General features: G+C 40.5%; 1 protein-coding gene and 1 long non-coding RNA gene across 2 annotated transcripts; one reads left to right on the forward strand and one right to left on the reverse strand.

Moving 5' to 3' along the window:
• The first annotated feature begins 1,799 nt into the window (after positions 1–1,799).
• Positions 1,800–3,982, forward strand: LOC120742123. The gene is made up of 2 exons (XR_005697771.1): positions 1,800–2,203; positions 3,268–3,982. It is a non-coding gene; the product is annotated as an uncharacterized LOC120742123 (long non-coding RNA).
• A 2,888-nt stretch (positions 3,983–6,870) lies between these two features.
• LOC120742129 lies at positions 6,871–8,224 on the reverse strand. The gene is made up of 2 exons (XM_040045271.1): positions 7,697–8,224; positions 6,871–7,515 (listed from the first exon to the last, which is right to left on the reverse strand). Exons 1-2 carry the CDS (start codon positions 8,114–8,116, stop codon positions 6,871–6,873), a joined length of 1,065 nt encoding a protein of 354 aa, XP_039901205.1. The 5' UTR covers positions 8,117–8,224.
• Between the last annotated feature and the right edge of the window lie 5,397 nt (positions 8,225–13,621).

The following is a 13,621-nucleotide window of genomic DNA, read 5'->3' on the forward strand; positions in this document are numbered from 1 at the left end:
TTATTTTGTACCGTAGCAGTACCGTATCTACTAGCTAGCTGACTTTGGGAGAGACCACTAGCCTCAGCAGTGCAGGAAAGAAAGGGCAAATTACCAATGATGTCACTGTTATGATACCAAGAAAAAAAAAGAAACAAAAAGCTATATGTTTTGATATAGTTTCAAGAACTAATATCTGCCTCTTGGATGGGCCTCCAACTGCGCATGGACCATGCAAGTCCAAAACCCGAGAGTGCTCTGGAAGTCAGTTCCTGTCACTTAGTTATGTTCGGTATTATTTGCTTAAATGTGATACAGTGGGATGCAAAAGTTTGGGCAACCTTGTTAATAGTCATTATTTTCCTGTATAAATCGTTGGTTGTTACAATAAAAAATGTCAGTAAATATATGATATAGGAGACACACACAGTGATATTTGAGAAGTGAAATGAAGTTTATTGCATTTACAGAAAGTGTGCAATAATTGTTTAAACAAAATCAGGCAGGTGCATAAATTTGGGCACTGTTGTCATTTTATTAATTCCAAAACCTTTAGACTTTATTATTGGAACTCAAATTGGCTTAGTAAACTCAGTGACCCCTGACCTACATACACAGGTGAATCCAATAATGAGAAAGAGTATTTAAGGGGGTCAACTGTAAGTTTCCCTCCTCTTTTAATTTTCTCTGAAGAGTAGCAACATGGTCATGGTTTAGGGGAAGGATACAGAAAGATGTCTCAGAGATTTAAGCTGTCTGTTTCCACAGTTAGGAACATATTGAGAAAATAGAAGGCCACAGGCTCAGTTCAAGTTAAGGCTCGAAGTGACAGACCAAGAAAAATCTCAGATAGACCGAAGCGACGAATGGAGAGAACAGTCAGAGACAACCCACAGACCAGCACCAAAGACCTACAACATCATCTTGCAGCAGATGGAGTCACTGTGCATCGTTCAACCATTCAGCGCATTTTACACAAGGAGATGCTGTATGTGAGAGTGATGCAGAGGAAGCCTTTTCTCCGCCCACAGCACAAACAGAGCCGCTAAAGCACATTTGGACAACCCAGCTTCATTCTGGAATAAGGTGCTGTGGACTGATGAAACTAAGATTGAGTTATTTGGGCATAACAAGGGGCGTTATGCATGGAGAAAAAAGAACACAGCATTCCAAGAAAAACACCTGCTACCTACATGGTGGTGGCTCCATCATGCTGTGGGGCTGTGTGGCCAGTGCAGGGACTGGGAATCTTGTCAAAGCTGAGGGACACATGGATTCCACTCAGTATCAGCAGATTCTGGAGACCAATGTCCAGGAATCAGTGACAGAGCTGAAGCTGCGCCGGCACTGGATCTTTCAACAAGACAACGACCCGAAACACTGCTCAAAATCCACTAAGGCTTTCATGCAGAGGAACCAGTACAACGTACTGGAACGTTCATCTCAGTCCCCAGACCTGAATATTATTGAAAACCTGTGGTGTGAGTTAAAGAGAGCTGTCCATGCTCGGAAGCCATCAAACCTGAATGAACGGGAGATGTTTTGTAAAGAGGAATGGTCCAAAATGCCTTCAACCACAATCCAGACTCTCATTGGAACCTACAGGAAGCGTTTAGAGGCTGTAATTTCTGCTAAAGGCAGATCTACTAAATATTGATTTCATTTATTTTTTGTAGTGCCCAAATTTATGCACCTGCCTGATTTTGTTTAAACAATTATTGCACACTTTCTGTAAATGCAATAAACTTCATTTCACTTCTCAAATATCACTGTGTGTGTCTCCTATATGATATATTTAACTGACTTTTTGTTATTGTAACAACCAACAACTTACACAGGAGAATAATGACTATTAACAAGGTTACCCAAACTTTTGCATCCCACTGTGGTTGGTTTTGATTATCATGTTCAACACTGTTTATTCATATCTGACCTCAAACAGCCTATGGAAAAATAGTGAATGCAAAAGAAACAATCTCTGTGTGAGGTGATAATTCTGCAGAATTTATTTTTTAATTAAAAAGTCTCATTGTGACTTCATGTGAAAGAAGGCGTTTCAGAGATGTACCAACAGTGGAGTGCTTTCTTTATGGGTAAAAGATGAGACGTGTGTTTCTGGTTTCATTTCTCTTTGCCTCGCTGCAGTTTAGTATCTGTATCAACAACAGAAAACACTGATCACACAAATAAGACGCACACAGAGTGATGATTACAACATCATAAGGTAAGGTCTTGTTTTCCTGTCTGCTTTCAGCTCTGTGTTTCTAAATCTAAAGTTCATGACAGGGTCTGCTGTGGTGGAACTTTTCCCATTTTCCTCCTTTAATGGTTGCAATATAATAACGTTTGTTTTACCCACAGTCTTCACCAGCCCACTCACCCTCACCACTAGATGGCGCCATCTGCTCATTCGCCTTCTTTCTGTTGCTTTCGGGTCAAATCTGACCGATTTACAAATTAAAAACTCATAAATAAATGTTGTGTTTTACATCCTTTGCACTATGCACTTGAACATATAAAAGTGATGGGCACCCTTTTCTTTAAATTTTGAGTGTTTTAATCAATGTTGTTAAAACATTGTGTGGTGTTCCTGGTCAAGAGTGACCGCCATAGGAAATGAATGGGAATCCACCCAGCACCCACCCTTTGGCGTCAGACCCCCTGAATGGCCCACTGAACTGAATTTGGTGGGGAAAATATTTCTTATGTTTATTTAAGAGCTGCTAAAACAGACTGGTCAATTGTGACTGGAACACTAAAGTGAGGGGGTGGGGGTGCACACAACCAGAGTTAATGGCTGAAAAAAACATTGATGTGGATTAGATAGGTCTGTAACCAAAAAAACTGCACAGGATTTTTATTTTTGTTTCTTATATATTTTTGACTCAGTGAAACTGGGAAAAATCATTTAAAAATTCCATCTCATCAGGTTTTCTTGCAAAACTAGCATTTTTAGTTAATTAATTATATAGTTTCCCTTTTTAAACTGAAATCTGATATCCCCAAAAATTGATTCTGGTCATCTGGATGTAGCATTTTCAGCGGGAGAAATGTTTCTTCACTCATCCAAGTGACTTCTTCACTCTGAGCCAACTGCAGGTTTCATCAACCTTATAAGTAGTACATTTGCACAATGACCTCACAGCCCACTGAAGGAACAATGGGCTGTGAGGTCAGTTCCTTGATCATTAATATGCAAATTGTCATGACTATTAATCAAAAACCACAGATCAAATCCCATTGATCACTGATTAATGATCAATTGGGGGGGGGGTATGGTTCCTTTAGGCAGGCGAAGCGACTAATAGAGGATTTCCTTAATGAGGAATGGCAATGGTGAAAGTGAGCAGTGAATGCGGACCGGAGCACAAAGAAACAGAGTTAATCACACGGCTTAACACGAATGAAGAGTGGAGCACAGACAAGGCCTAGTGACCCCAGAGGGTGACTGAACGAACTGACGATGAGTAGCCCAGCTCCATCCTGCACCACACATTTACACACCAAGATCAGACCCTGTACAGGCTACAGTGATGCTTGTTATTAGAATCAGTGTCATTCTAATTTCTTAATAGGCATTAGAGAAAAGCTCTGTTTTAGCACTTTGATCATTTTTAATCACATAAGGTTGGACATAAAGACCTTTTATCCTCTCTTAGGTGTGATGTAAACGCAGCTGGGGGGACTTCAATCTCTTTCTAAGGTGAAGTTCCTGAGTTCAACTCCACCACTCAGCCGGGATCTTTCTGTGTGGAGTTTGCATGTTTTCCCCGTGTTTGCATGGGTTCTCTCTGGGTACTTCGGCTTCCTCCCACAGTCTGAGACATGCAGTTAGTGGGGTTAGGGTAATTGATGAGTCTAAATTGCCGATAGATGTAAATGTGAGTTTGAATTGTTGTCTGTCTCTATGTGTTAGCCCTGTAACAGGCTAGGAACCTGTCCAGAGTGTATCCTGCTTCTGGCCCTATGACAGCCGGGATAGACTCCAGCCCAGCTGTGATCCTCACAAGGATAAGAGGATGGATAGTGTCTCTGAATGCCACCCAAATATTATTAGAAATATTTATAAAAAATAATTTGCCCTTTTTTGGCTTGGCCACATGCCCCAAAGAATGTCTCTGCACACCTGTGAAAATAAGAATAAAGATAAGTGTGACAGCACTAATGGAGGAAAACTAAAAACATTTCCTGCAACACTCTCAGTATTCACTTATCAGGATTCAGGTGAACGGCTGTGTCTAAAAATAGACTAATAACTAACTTTCCAAGGCCCCAAAGAAATTGTTACTCTAAAGCGATTGTTAATCTGGTTATTTCGCTCCTGGTTCAAGAAAAACGTCTAAAGTAAGATGAGAAAAAACAAACTGGATGTTGCTGCTGTGATAACCACATTTATTCAGGGCCTTCTTGATACGATGTTCTTCTGCTTCCCTGGCCGCTGTGTCTGTGGGGATGTTATTCGGTCTGTGTTGTAGCGTCCTGATGACACCCAGTTTGTGCTCCAGTTGATGATGAGTCAAACCTTAAATGATTAAGGAACTGACCTCCCAGCCCATTGTTCCTTCAGTGGTGCTGGTTTCAGTCATTGTGCAAATGTACTGTTTATAAGGTTGGGGAAACCTGCAGTCAGCTGAGACTGAAGAAGTCACCTGGATGAGTGACGAACCGTTTCTCCCACAGAAAACACTACGTCCAGATGAGCAGAATCAACTTTTTGGGATCAAACTTTCTTAATATCATTATTCCTCTCTTGTTGTTCACACTGTAGAAAAATATAAACAGAAAAAACTGAAATCAAAATACAGAAATAAACAATTTTTATGGTTTTACTTTTTGCAAAATAACACACTGAGTTAAATAATCCACGTCACTGCCGCTTTCAGCCACTAAAGGAGGAGAATGGGGAGATGGCGCCTCCTAGTGGTGAGAATGAGTCGCTTCTTGAGGACTGAGAGTCCAAATAAGGGAATAAAAACAGGCATTTATTTTTTCTTTATAAATTTGCTGTTTATGTTCTGAGAAGTAAAAAAGGAAGAATATGGCGTAATTAAATTGCAACTGCACCTTTAATTTGATTTCTGAGCTCTGGAGACTTTAAGTTGCTCTCTGAAAAAGTGCAGCATGGATTTGGAAACTGGTTAGAACAAAATATTGTTCAATTTTTATTCAAACAACATAATTTTTTTGGGTCACTCTGAGAAACCACTGCCCATTTCTCTGGTGCATTGCAAGAGGAGGGTCTGGATGACCAGGAGGAGCCAGAGCCTCCACAGAGTAAAGAGGAGGAGGAGGAACTGTGCTGCAGCCAGGAGGGAGAGCAGTTTGTACTGAAGCAGGAGGCTGATGCCTTTATAGTGACTCTTAATTCTGAGGACAACAAGCAAAAAAGCAGTTCAACTTCTCCGCTAGTTAGATGTGAACTTCAGCTTCTCCATGACTGCATTTAGTTGAGGAGGGATCTGGTATTAGTGAGGAAAAGGCTGGGAGGTTGGTGGTTTGTGAGGCTGTCTCCAACTCTGCAAGCTCGCTTCTGCTTCGTTTAAAAAATAAAAATTAAACACCTGGCTGTTTTTGAATATGATTTGGGAGGAGCTATAATCATGGTCTCATTCTAGTTGTTTTAAAAGAAATCATTGCTAGATACACGATCACTGTAAGTACATCTCAGAGACACCTTCTTTCTCGGAAGAGTAATAGATTACATCTCTACAGTATCTGGTTAACCAGCTGCCGTGGAAAGTCAGCTTTGAGTCTTTTTAGGCACAGAGATAAAAAAATGTTTGGTTAAATGCTGATCGGTGAATACTGAGAATTTAGAAGGAAATGTATTCATCTGAGAATCTGATTAAAACTGTCACACTAATCTTTATACTTTTTTGAAACCCTGCAAACAAGAAACTAACAACTCTTTTTCATCATTTGCATTTTTTGCTATGTGTAAATAATTCACAGCAAAGTGTTATTTTCCTCTGGTTAGCTCTGTGACCTCACAGTAACATGTTTTCTTCAGGAGCTTAAATTTCTCCAGCCAAAAAATACATTTCAGGCTAAGGGAATGCTTCATGCACCAAAAACGACATAATCACACAGCCATTGATACTAAATAAGACATCTGATTTGACATGGCTTCATTTTTCAGTATGACATACTGCCAATGCAGTAAAAGCATACCTAGATATAAAAACAGTCAGGGATTGGCCTCCCCAAAGTCCAGAGAACTGTTCCTGAAGACATCTTTCTTCTAATTTCCTTAAGTAGAGTTCAGTGAGAGTTTGGTCTGTGTTGCAGGCTAAAGGTGTTAACACCAAATACTGAATTTCAAGCTTTTTACATATGTACATATTTCCTATGTCCAAAGTATTTGTACCAAAGTATTACAGTTTTTGCCCGTTGCTTGAACACATTTTGCAAAACGTCGCTCATTGTGCCAAAACTCTAAACACAAGTAAACACGACACAACACTGGGAAATATACCATACACATCTGTGCCAAAATGAAACTCCACTCCCAAAACCTAAACTCTGCTGTCAAAACCTAACATTCCTCTGTCAAAATGTAACTCTGTTGACAAAATGACACATACTTGCATCATATGCAAACACTTACAGATCAGGGGGAACACACTAGTCTTCTTTACATAAAACACTGCAGTCCTTGAATTCCATTGTGTATTCAGAAGGCACATTTACAGGAGACACATTGCCAAACAACCAAAAACGCAAATAGACCTACTCAATAGTGTACATTGCAGTACCATGAATTCAGATGAAGCAAAAAAAAAAAAAAAAAAAAAAAAAAAAAAAAAACACACACACAACACAATAATACTGCAATAGAAAAAACACTATACTGTAAACACAAAAAACCATGACAAGTGTGCATAAGTGGGCTCATGGATCCCGCCGTCTGTTGGGGTCTGGCCACAGGACCTCATCAACATCGCAAGCTATGTCCTCTCCCGCTAGGCACCGGGGAAAATACCCTCTTGCATGCCGAAACCATCCATGGATCGCTGTCACCTCAATGTCGCCGCAGGCCTGTTCCATTGCCTGCAGAAGAGGCATGCGGGCATGTGGTTGGCGGTCATATACTCGCCATCTCCAAGCCGAAAAAAATTCCTCAATAGGGTTTAAAAATGGTGAGTAAGGGGGCAAGTATACCACTTCAAATTGATTGTGGTCGGTGAACCAGGCCTGGACCAGAGCAGCCCGATGGAAACTGACATTATCCCATATCACCACAAACCTGGGCTGATCTGGTCTGTTCTGTACAACTATGTTATGGAGAGCATCTAGAAATGTGAGTATGTGTTGGCTATTGTATGGACCTAGCATTGCATGATGGTGCAGAAGTCCTCGAAGGCATATGGCGGCACATAATGTGATGTTTCCCCCGCGCTGCCCTGGGACGTGCACAATTGCCCTTTGGCCAAGTACATTACGACCCCGTCGTCTTGTTTTGCTCAGGTCGAATCCAGCTTCATCAATGAAAATGTATTCATGAGGCTGTGCAGCTCCATCCATGGCCATGATCCTCTGAAAAAAAGGGGAACATGTCACTGTACTACAGTGCTACACATACAGCACCCTCACCCCATCACACAGGTACCTGTGTAGCTCTCAGAATAGATCCATGTGGTACTGATATGGTACATATTCAGCTGCTACTGGACTTCACCAATACTCTATTGTAAATGTAAGGGACAGTTACACGTACCCGTACATATTCAGCTCGAAGTCCTTTGACCCTGTCACTGTTCCTCTCGAATGGGACTCTGTAGAGCTGCTTCATGGTGATGCTGTGTTTACCCAAGATGCGTCTGATGGTGGTGATGCTCACATGGTCTATGTTGCTGAACACTCGCCTGTCTGCAAGTATTTTCCGTCGTAGCTGGTGGAGACGGATGGCATTGTCTGCCCTCACTAGGTCCACAACGGCAAGTTCCTGCTGTTGTGTGAACAGGCGTTGCCGTCCACCCCCAGAAGGTCTCCGGGTCAGTCTAGAGAAATACAACCACATATTGTCATCGGTTTGCTTATTTTTCATACAGTACTTTACTGTATGTACTGTGTCATCCACTGTACAACACTGTACTTCAATATAAGGAATCAGCCACTTTGGCTGCAAAAGGAGCATTAGCACCCCGTACACTTGATATGGTAATGTGATATACTGTAGAACAGTGCTATGGAACCATCTGAGTAGAGCAGAAGGTATGGAGGTGACGACATACCTTTTTCTAGTCGGAATGTTCGTATTACAGATGCCACTGTGAAGCAGCTTAGATGTGGGTGGACTCTCTGCCCAGCTTCCCTCATAGTCAGGCCATGGTTGATGACATGGTCCACCAAAGTTGCTCTTATTTCATCAGAAATATGGGTCCGTGCATGGCCTCTTCGGCCTCCTCCTCCACCTCCACCTCCTCCTCCACCTCTTCCTCTACCTCTTCCTCTACCTCTTCCTCTACCTCTTCCTCTTGCTCTCCCTCCATCCATGCTTGCGAAGTTCTTGAAATGGCTACGCTGAGGGCTTTTTGTAGTTGGCTAATTGGTGTTCGGTTTTGCAAGTAAGTGCCTTCAGGTGTGTATTTGAGTGGTTGCAATTACCCCATGTGTTTTGTATTTTGGATACATGTGTTTTCCGAATGGCACCCTGACATTTCATTTTGTGAGCGAAGTGTCTTATGTATGAAATAGAGTGTAGCATGCAGGACCATGTGTGTTGCATAAAGGGGTAGGTGTGTTGCATAAAGGAGTAGGAGTGTTGCATAAAGGAGTAGGAGTGTTGCATAATTGGTACTGGGGTGCAAAGCAGCGCTTTTGTTTAAGGTATGGGTACATGTGTTTGAGGTATGGTAACAAAAGCTTCACGTTGTGTTACTTTAGTCTGAGCATGGGTTTATAGTGTTCAAGCAACGGGCAAAAACTGTATTACAGATGCCACTGTGAAGCAGCTTAGATGTGGGTGGACTCTCTGCCCAGCTTCCCTCATAGTCAGGCCATGGTTGATGACATGGTCCACCAAAGTTGCTCTTATATCATCAGAAATATGGGTCCGTGCATGGCCTCTTCGACTTCGACCTCCTCCTCCTCCTCTTCTTCTTGCTCTCCCTCCATCCATGCTTGCAAAGTTCTTGAATTGGCTAAACTGAGGGCTTTTTGTAGTTGGTTAATTGGTGTTCAGTTTTGCAAGTAAGTGCCTTCAGGTGTGTATTTGAGTGGTTGCAATTACCCGATGTGTTTTGTATTTTGGATACATGTGTTTTCCAAATGGCACCCTGAAATTTCATTTTGTGAACAAAGTGTCTTATGTATGAAATAGAGTGTAGCATGCAGGACCATGTGTGTTGCATAAAGGAGTAAGTGTGTTGCATAATTGCAACTAGGGTGTAAAGCAGCGCTTTTGTTTAAGGTATGGGTACATGTGTTTGAGGTATGGTAACAAAAGCTTCAAGTTGTGTTACTTTAGTCTAAGCATGGGTTTGTAGTGTTCAAGCAACGGGCAAAAACTGTAAGAAATGAAGGGTGACTCCAAACCTAAGCACAGTACTGTATTGTGAGTAAACTGGCAAATTGAAGAGGAGACTCCATGCTCCTCTTGAGTTGTCCCAACTTAACAAGAGTGATGTTCAGGCACATCTCTTTTGTATATCGGTATATATGTGTGTGTGTGTGTGTGTGTGTATATGTATGTGTGTGTATATATGTGTATGTGTATGTGTGTATATGTATGTGTGTATATGTATATGTATGTGTGTATATGTATATGTGTGTGTATGTGTGTATATGTATGTGTGTATATGTATATGTATGTGTGTATATATATATGTGTGTGTGTGTGTGTGTATATGTATGTGTGTATATATATATGTGTGTGTGTGTGTGTGTATATGTGTGTGTGTGTGTGTATGTGTGTGTGTGTGTGTATATGTGTATATATATATATGTGTGTGTGTGTGTGTGTGTGTATATGTATGTGTGTATATGTATATGTGTATGTGTGTATATGTATGTGTGTATGTGTGTATATATATATGTGTGTATGTGTGTGTGTGTGTATATGTATGTGTGTATATGTATATGTGTATGTGTGTATATGTATGTGTGTATGTGTGTATATATATATGTGTGTATATGTGTGTGTATATGTATGTGTGTATATGTATATGTGTATGTGTGTATATGTATGTGTGTATGTGTGTATATATATATGTGTGTGTATGTGTGTATATGTGTGGTGCGCCTAAATGTAAAAAAATAAAAAATACAAAAATGTAAAGTTAGGCGCACCCAAGTTTTTCACCATTTCGTTTAGCACCGCAATTTTACATGTGCACTTTTTTGGGAGGAAAATTGCCGTCCGTACAGTCCATATCGATTTGTAAATGATTAACTAAAAATCTTGTGCTTGTGCTTAAAGTGGTTTGGCACTCTTTGGTAGTATTGTAGACAATGTTAAACTTAACCATCATCTCGGCCTCCTCTGACGACCTGTCTGCTGCTGCCTGCCGCTGAAAAGCAGTGGGGAGAGGGGACACTTGGGCAGTGCATTTATCGCAGCATATAATGTGTTTTCTGGATACACTGTGCTTTTTCAGCATTCAGAGATTGATGGCTCCGTGTCAGAACACTGGCTATGAATTTCAGATGGATCAGGCCTTAACTTAACAAAAAAGTTATCAGTAGTTCTTTTCATCTTTTCTTATTCACAGCTACATCCACTTCTGTCGGGCCTAGGCTGCTGACTAGGGCTGGGTACCATCACTGGTTTCTATTATCCATTCGATTCTCATTCCCAAGGTCCCGATTTGATTCGATTCAATTTAGCCTCAGACAGCCAGAAATATTATAATTCTGAACATTTATCAGTACTGATACATGTGAGACTTCATCAGAATTGTGAACATCACAGCAGATGCCTTTGTGTGAAAGTAACTGAGAATAAAACACAAAACATGAAGGAGATTTTCCTGGCCCGAGTTTTTATAGCAGATAACCTTAAAAACATTCTGCAATATTCTGCAATTTTACATAATTTGCAAGTCTAAATTTCTTCAGTATTGAACAGCAGAAACTAGGCTTTTACATCTCTGATCCTCTAATACAAATAATAATATGAGTTCAACACTTAGAATCACTTAGAATTTCCACTTGAATCTGTCAAAATGAGGGAAACTGATTCTCAGTCAGACGGAAAGTGTGATTTTTAAGACACTCGGACCTAAAAGTATCTGGCAAAATGTTAGCTTAATATTAGCATTTAACCAGCTGTTGTTGTTTAGTCGGCTCCTGTCAGTTGTTGGGAGGTGAGAGTTTTGTTTATCTAATCTAATAAATAACTTGACGATTTTATGAGTAAATAAGAGTGTTTATGCATGTTTTTGTGTTTTGGATGAGGTGGAAATGAGGAAGGAGCGGGAGCAGTGACGAAGGAGGGGAGAGAAATAATGAGAAAGAGATGATGAAAAAATAGACATATAGTGAAGTGAACATTAAGCAGACAGACCACTGGATAACCAGTCAAATGTTTCATGCATAAATCTGATGATGTGATAAAGAAGTGGCGTTCCTCCTCCAACCACAAACAGGAAGCTGATGAAGCGAGCAGTGTCAGTGTTTATGTTACACTGACCAGGAGACCTCCGAGCAGGATGGCTGCAGTCGCACAGCTCTGCTTCTCCCTGCTGTTCACTCTCATCAGCAACATTCATGCAGAAGAATTTATTCTCACTATTGAAGAAGGAGGCTCTCTTGAATTCAAGCTCCCAGATCAAAACAGCTCCTGCATCACCTCCAGACGTGTTGGTGAAGATACTCTGGTCCTGTGGAACATCTCTGACCCCTGGAACAGAAACTTCACAGTACATGAAGATCTGACAGGATGACTCTCATTTCCTGAGACATTTCATGGTTCTCCTTCATTTACTCTCAACAACCTGACCCACTCAGACTCTGGACTGTACCAAGATGTGTGCTGGACTCAGGGCAGCGTGACATATGAGAGAAACATCAGCCTGACTGTGTGTAAGACAGTAAGTAAGGAAACAACACGTATTGTAACACACAAAGCCATAGTGGACGTACGATGCGAAGGCGCAGGTGAGGATCTGACGGTGAAGTGGATCAAACATGACTTTACGTATAACAAAGACTTAAAGCTAACAGTTTTAGATGATGGCACAGCTTTGAAGGTGAACAGTTTAAGAGAAAGTTTCCTGGAGGTAAAAAAAACGTCACTTCTTCACGTCTTCATCACATTACAAACATTGTACATCTGCCTGGTGATGAACCAACAGCAGTGTGTGAGCACTCACTCAGTACGTTTGACCAAAGCAGCAAAGATAGTCCATGGCTCAGTGGGAGAGACAGCTGTGCTGCAGTGTCCCTTCATTCATGACCAACACCCGGTTTGGAGGAAGTGGGAAATGGGCTCGAAGACTTATGAAGAAGTCGGTCAAAACTACTCGCTGGTGCTTCCATTGCTAATGTTAAATGATTCCGGTTGGTACACCTGTGGAGGTCAAACCATAAAACAATGGTACAAACTTTTGGTGTGCCCCAAATTTAGTCCACCTGCAGTAGAGGTCTTCTCAGAGGGAGATGAAGTCAATCTCACATGTACTACTGAGAGAAAACTGGGTATGAAGCCCCGGTGGTTTATGAATTCGATCAAAAGAGAAGGCAAAATCATTGAATTTACTGAGATTATTGAAAATCAAATCAGAATCTTTCTTTCCAATGAAAGCCTGATAATCTCTAATGTCTCACTGGAAGATGCAGGAGAGTATTGGTGTACAGTTTTAGAGTCAGAGACTAAGTGTTTGTCAGCAGAAACATTTGTTCTGATCCACAGAGAGCCTTTTGTGGTTTACTTGACCTTCTACAGAGTCAGGTGGATACTGCTCAGCGGTCTGCAGGTGATGCTTTGTGTTGTTGTGGTCTGTGTGATACAGAAAACCAGGAGAGGACAGCAGCTTTCAGCTCAGACACACACTTAATATGCTCATCAGCATTTAATAACAACATTATTATTATAAGTAATAATAATAGTGTTAATAATAATACAGGGACCTAGGATTGATGGACTTTTTTTATCTTTCGACTTAATTCTTATTTTTTTGTACTCATTTTTTATTTCAGCTTTAATGATTTTATGCTTTTTTGTTTTATGTGATTTGATGTTTATCCATATCTCATTCATGTATCTCTCAGAGTATCATTTTGAATATTCTTCTGTTTCTATCAGTGATCAGTTCGATCTATAATAAATGTTAGAAACCAGTTGTAAATGTATTCGTTCTTCACTCTGATGTGAATCATTATCATCTCTCTTGGAAAATGTATTTTGTTATTGTGTTTAAGAGCAGATTCATTACAGCACCATGTGTATCTGCACTATATTGTTTTCATTGTTGTGAATCATTTATATTTGCGTTTCAAATTGTTGTGATGCAGCAGACTGGAAACATGATTGTCTGATACAGCAAACACTTCATAATATGGACTTTACTGCTTTGATTGTGTTTTTATATTCTCCATTTTTGTTAGGAATCATTTCTGAAATAAAAATATCAAAATCTAATTTAACAGGCTGAATGCTGATGCTCTTCTGTCAATGACTCCATGATGATTTTTAATTTTA

Source organism: Simochromis diagramma, unplaced genomic scaffold, assembly GCF_900408965.1.
Source record: "Simochromis diagramma unplaced genomic scaffold, fSimDia1.1 OVJJ01000634.1, whole genome shotgun sequence".
Lineage (NCBI taxonomy): Eukaryota > Metazoa > Chordata > Actinopteri > Cichliformes > Cichlidae > Simochromis > Simochromis diagramma.

Bases quoted from the DNA above. Each gene is read 5' to 3' on its own strand.
- LOC120742129 (XM_040045271.1), bottom strand. From the start codon at position 8,116: ATGCTCCTTTTGCAGCCAAAGTGGCTGATTCCTTATATTGAAGTACAG. The intron at 7,516-7,696 runs GTACGTGTAACT...CCTTTTTTTCAG, and splicing joins TTCGAGCTGAATATGTACGG to AGGATCATGGCCATGGATGG.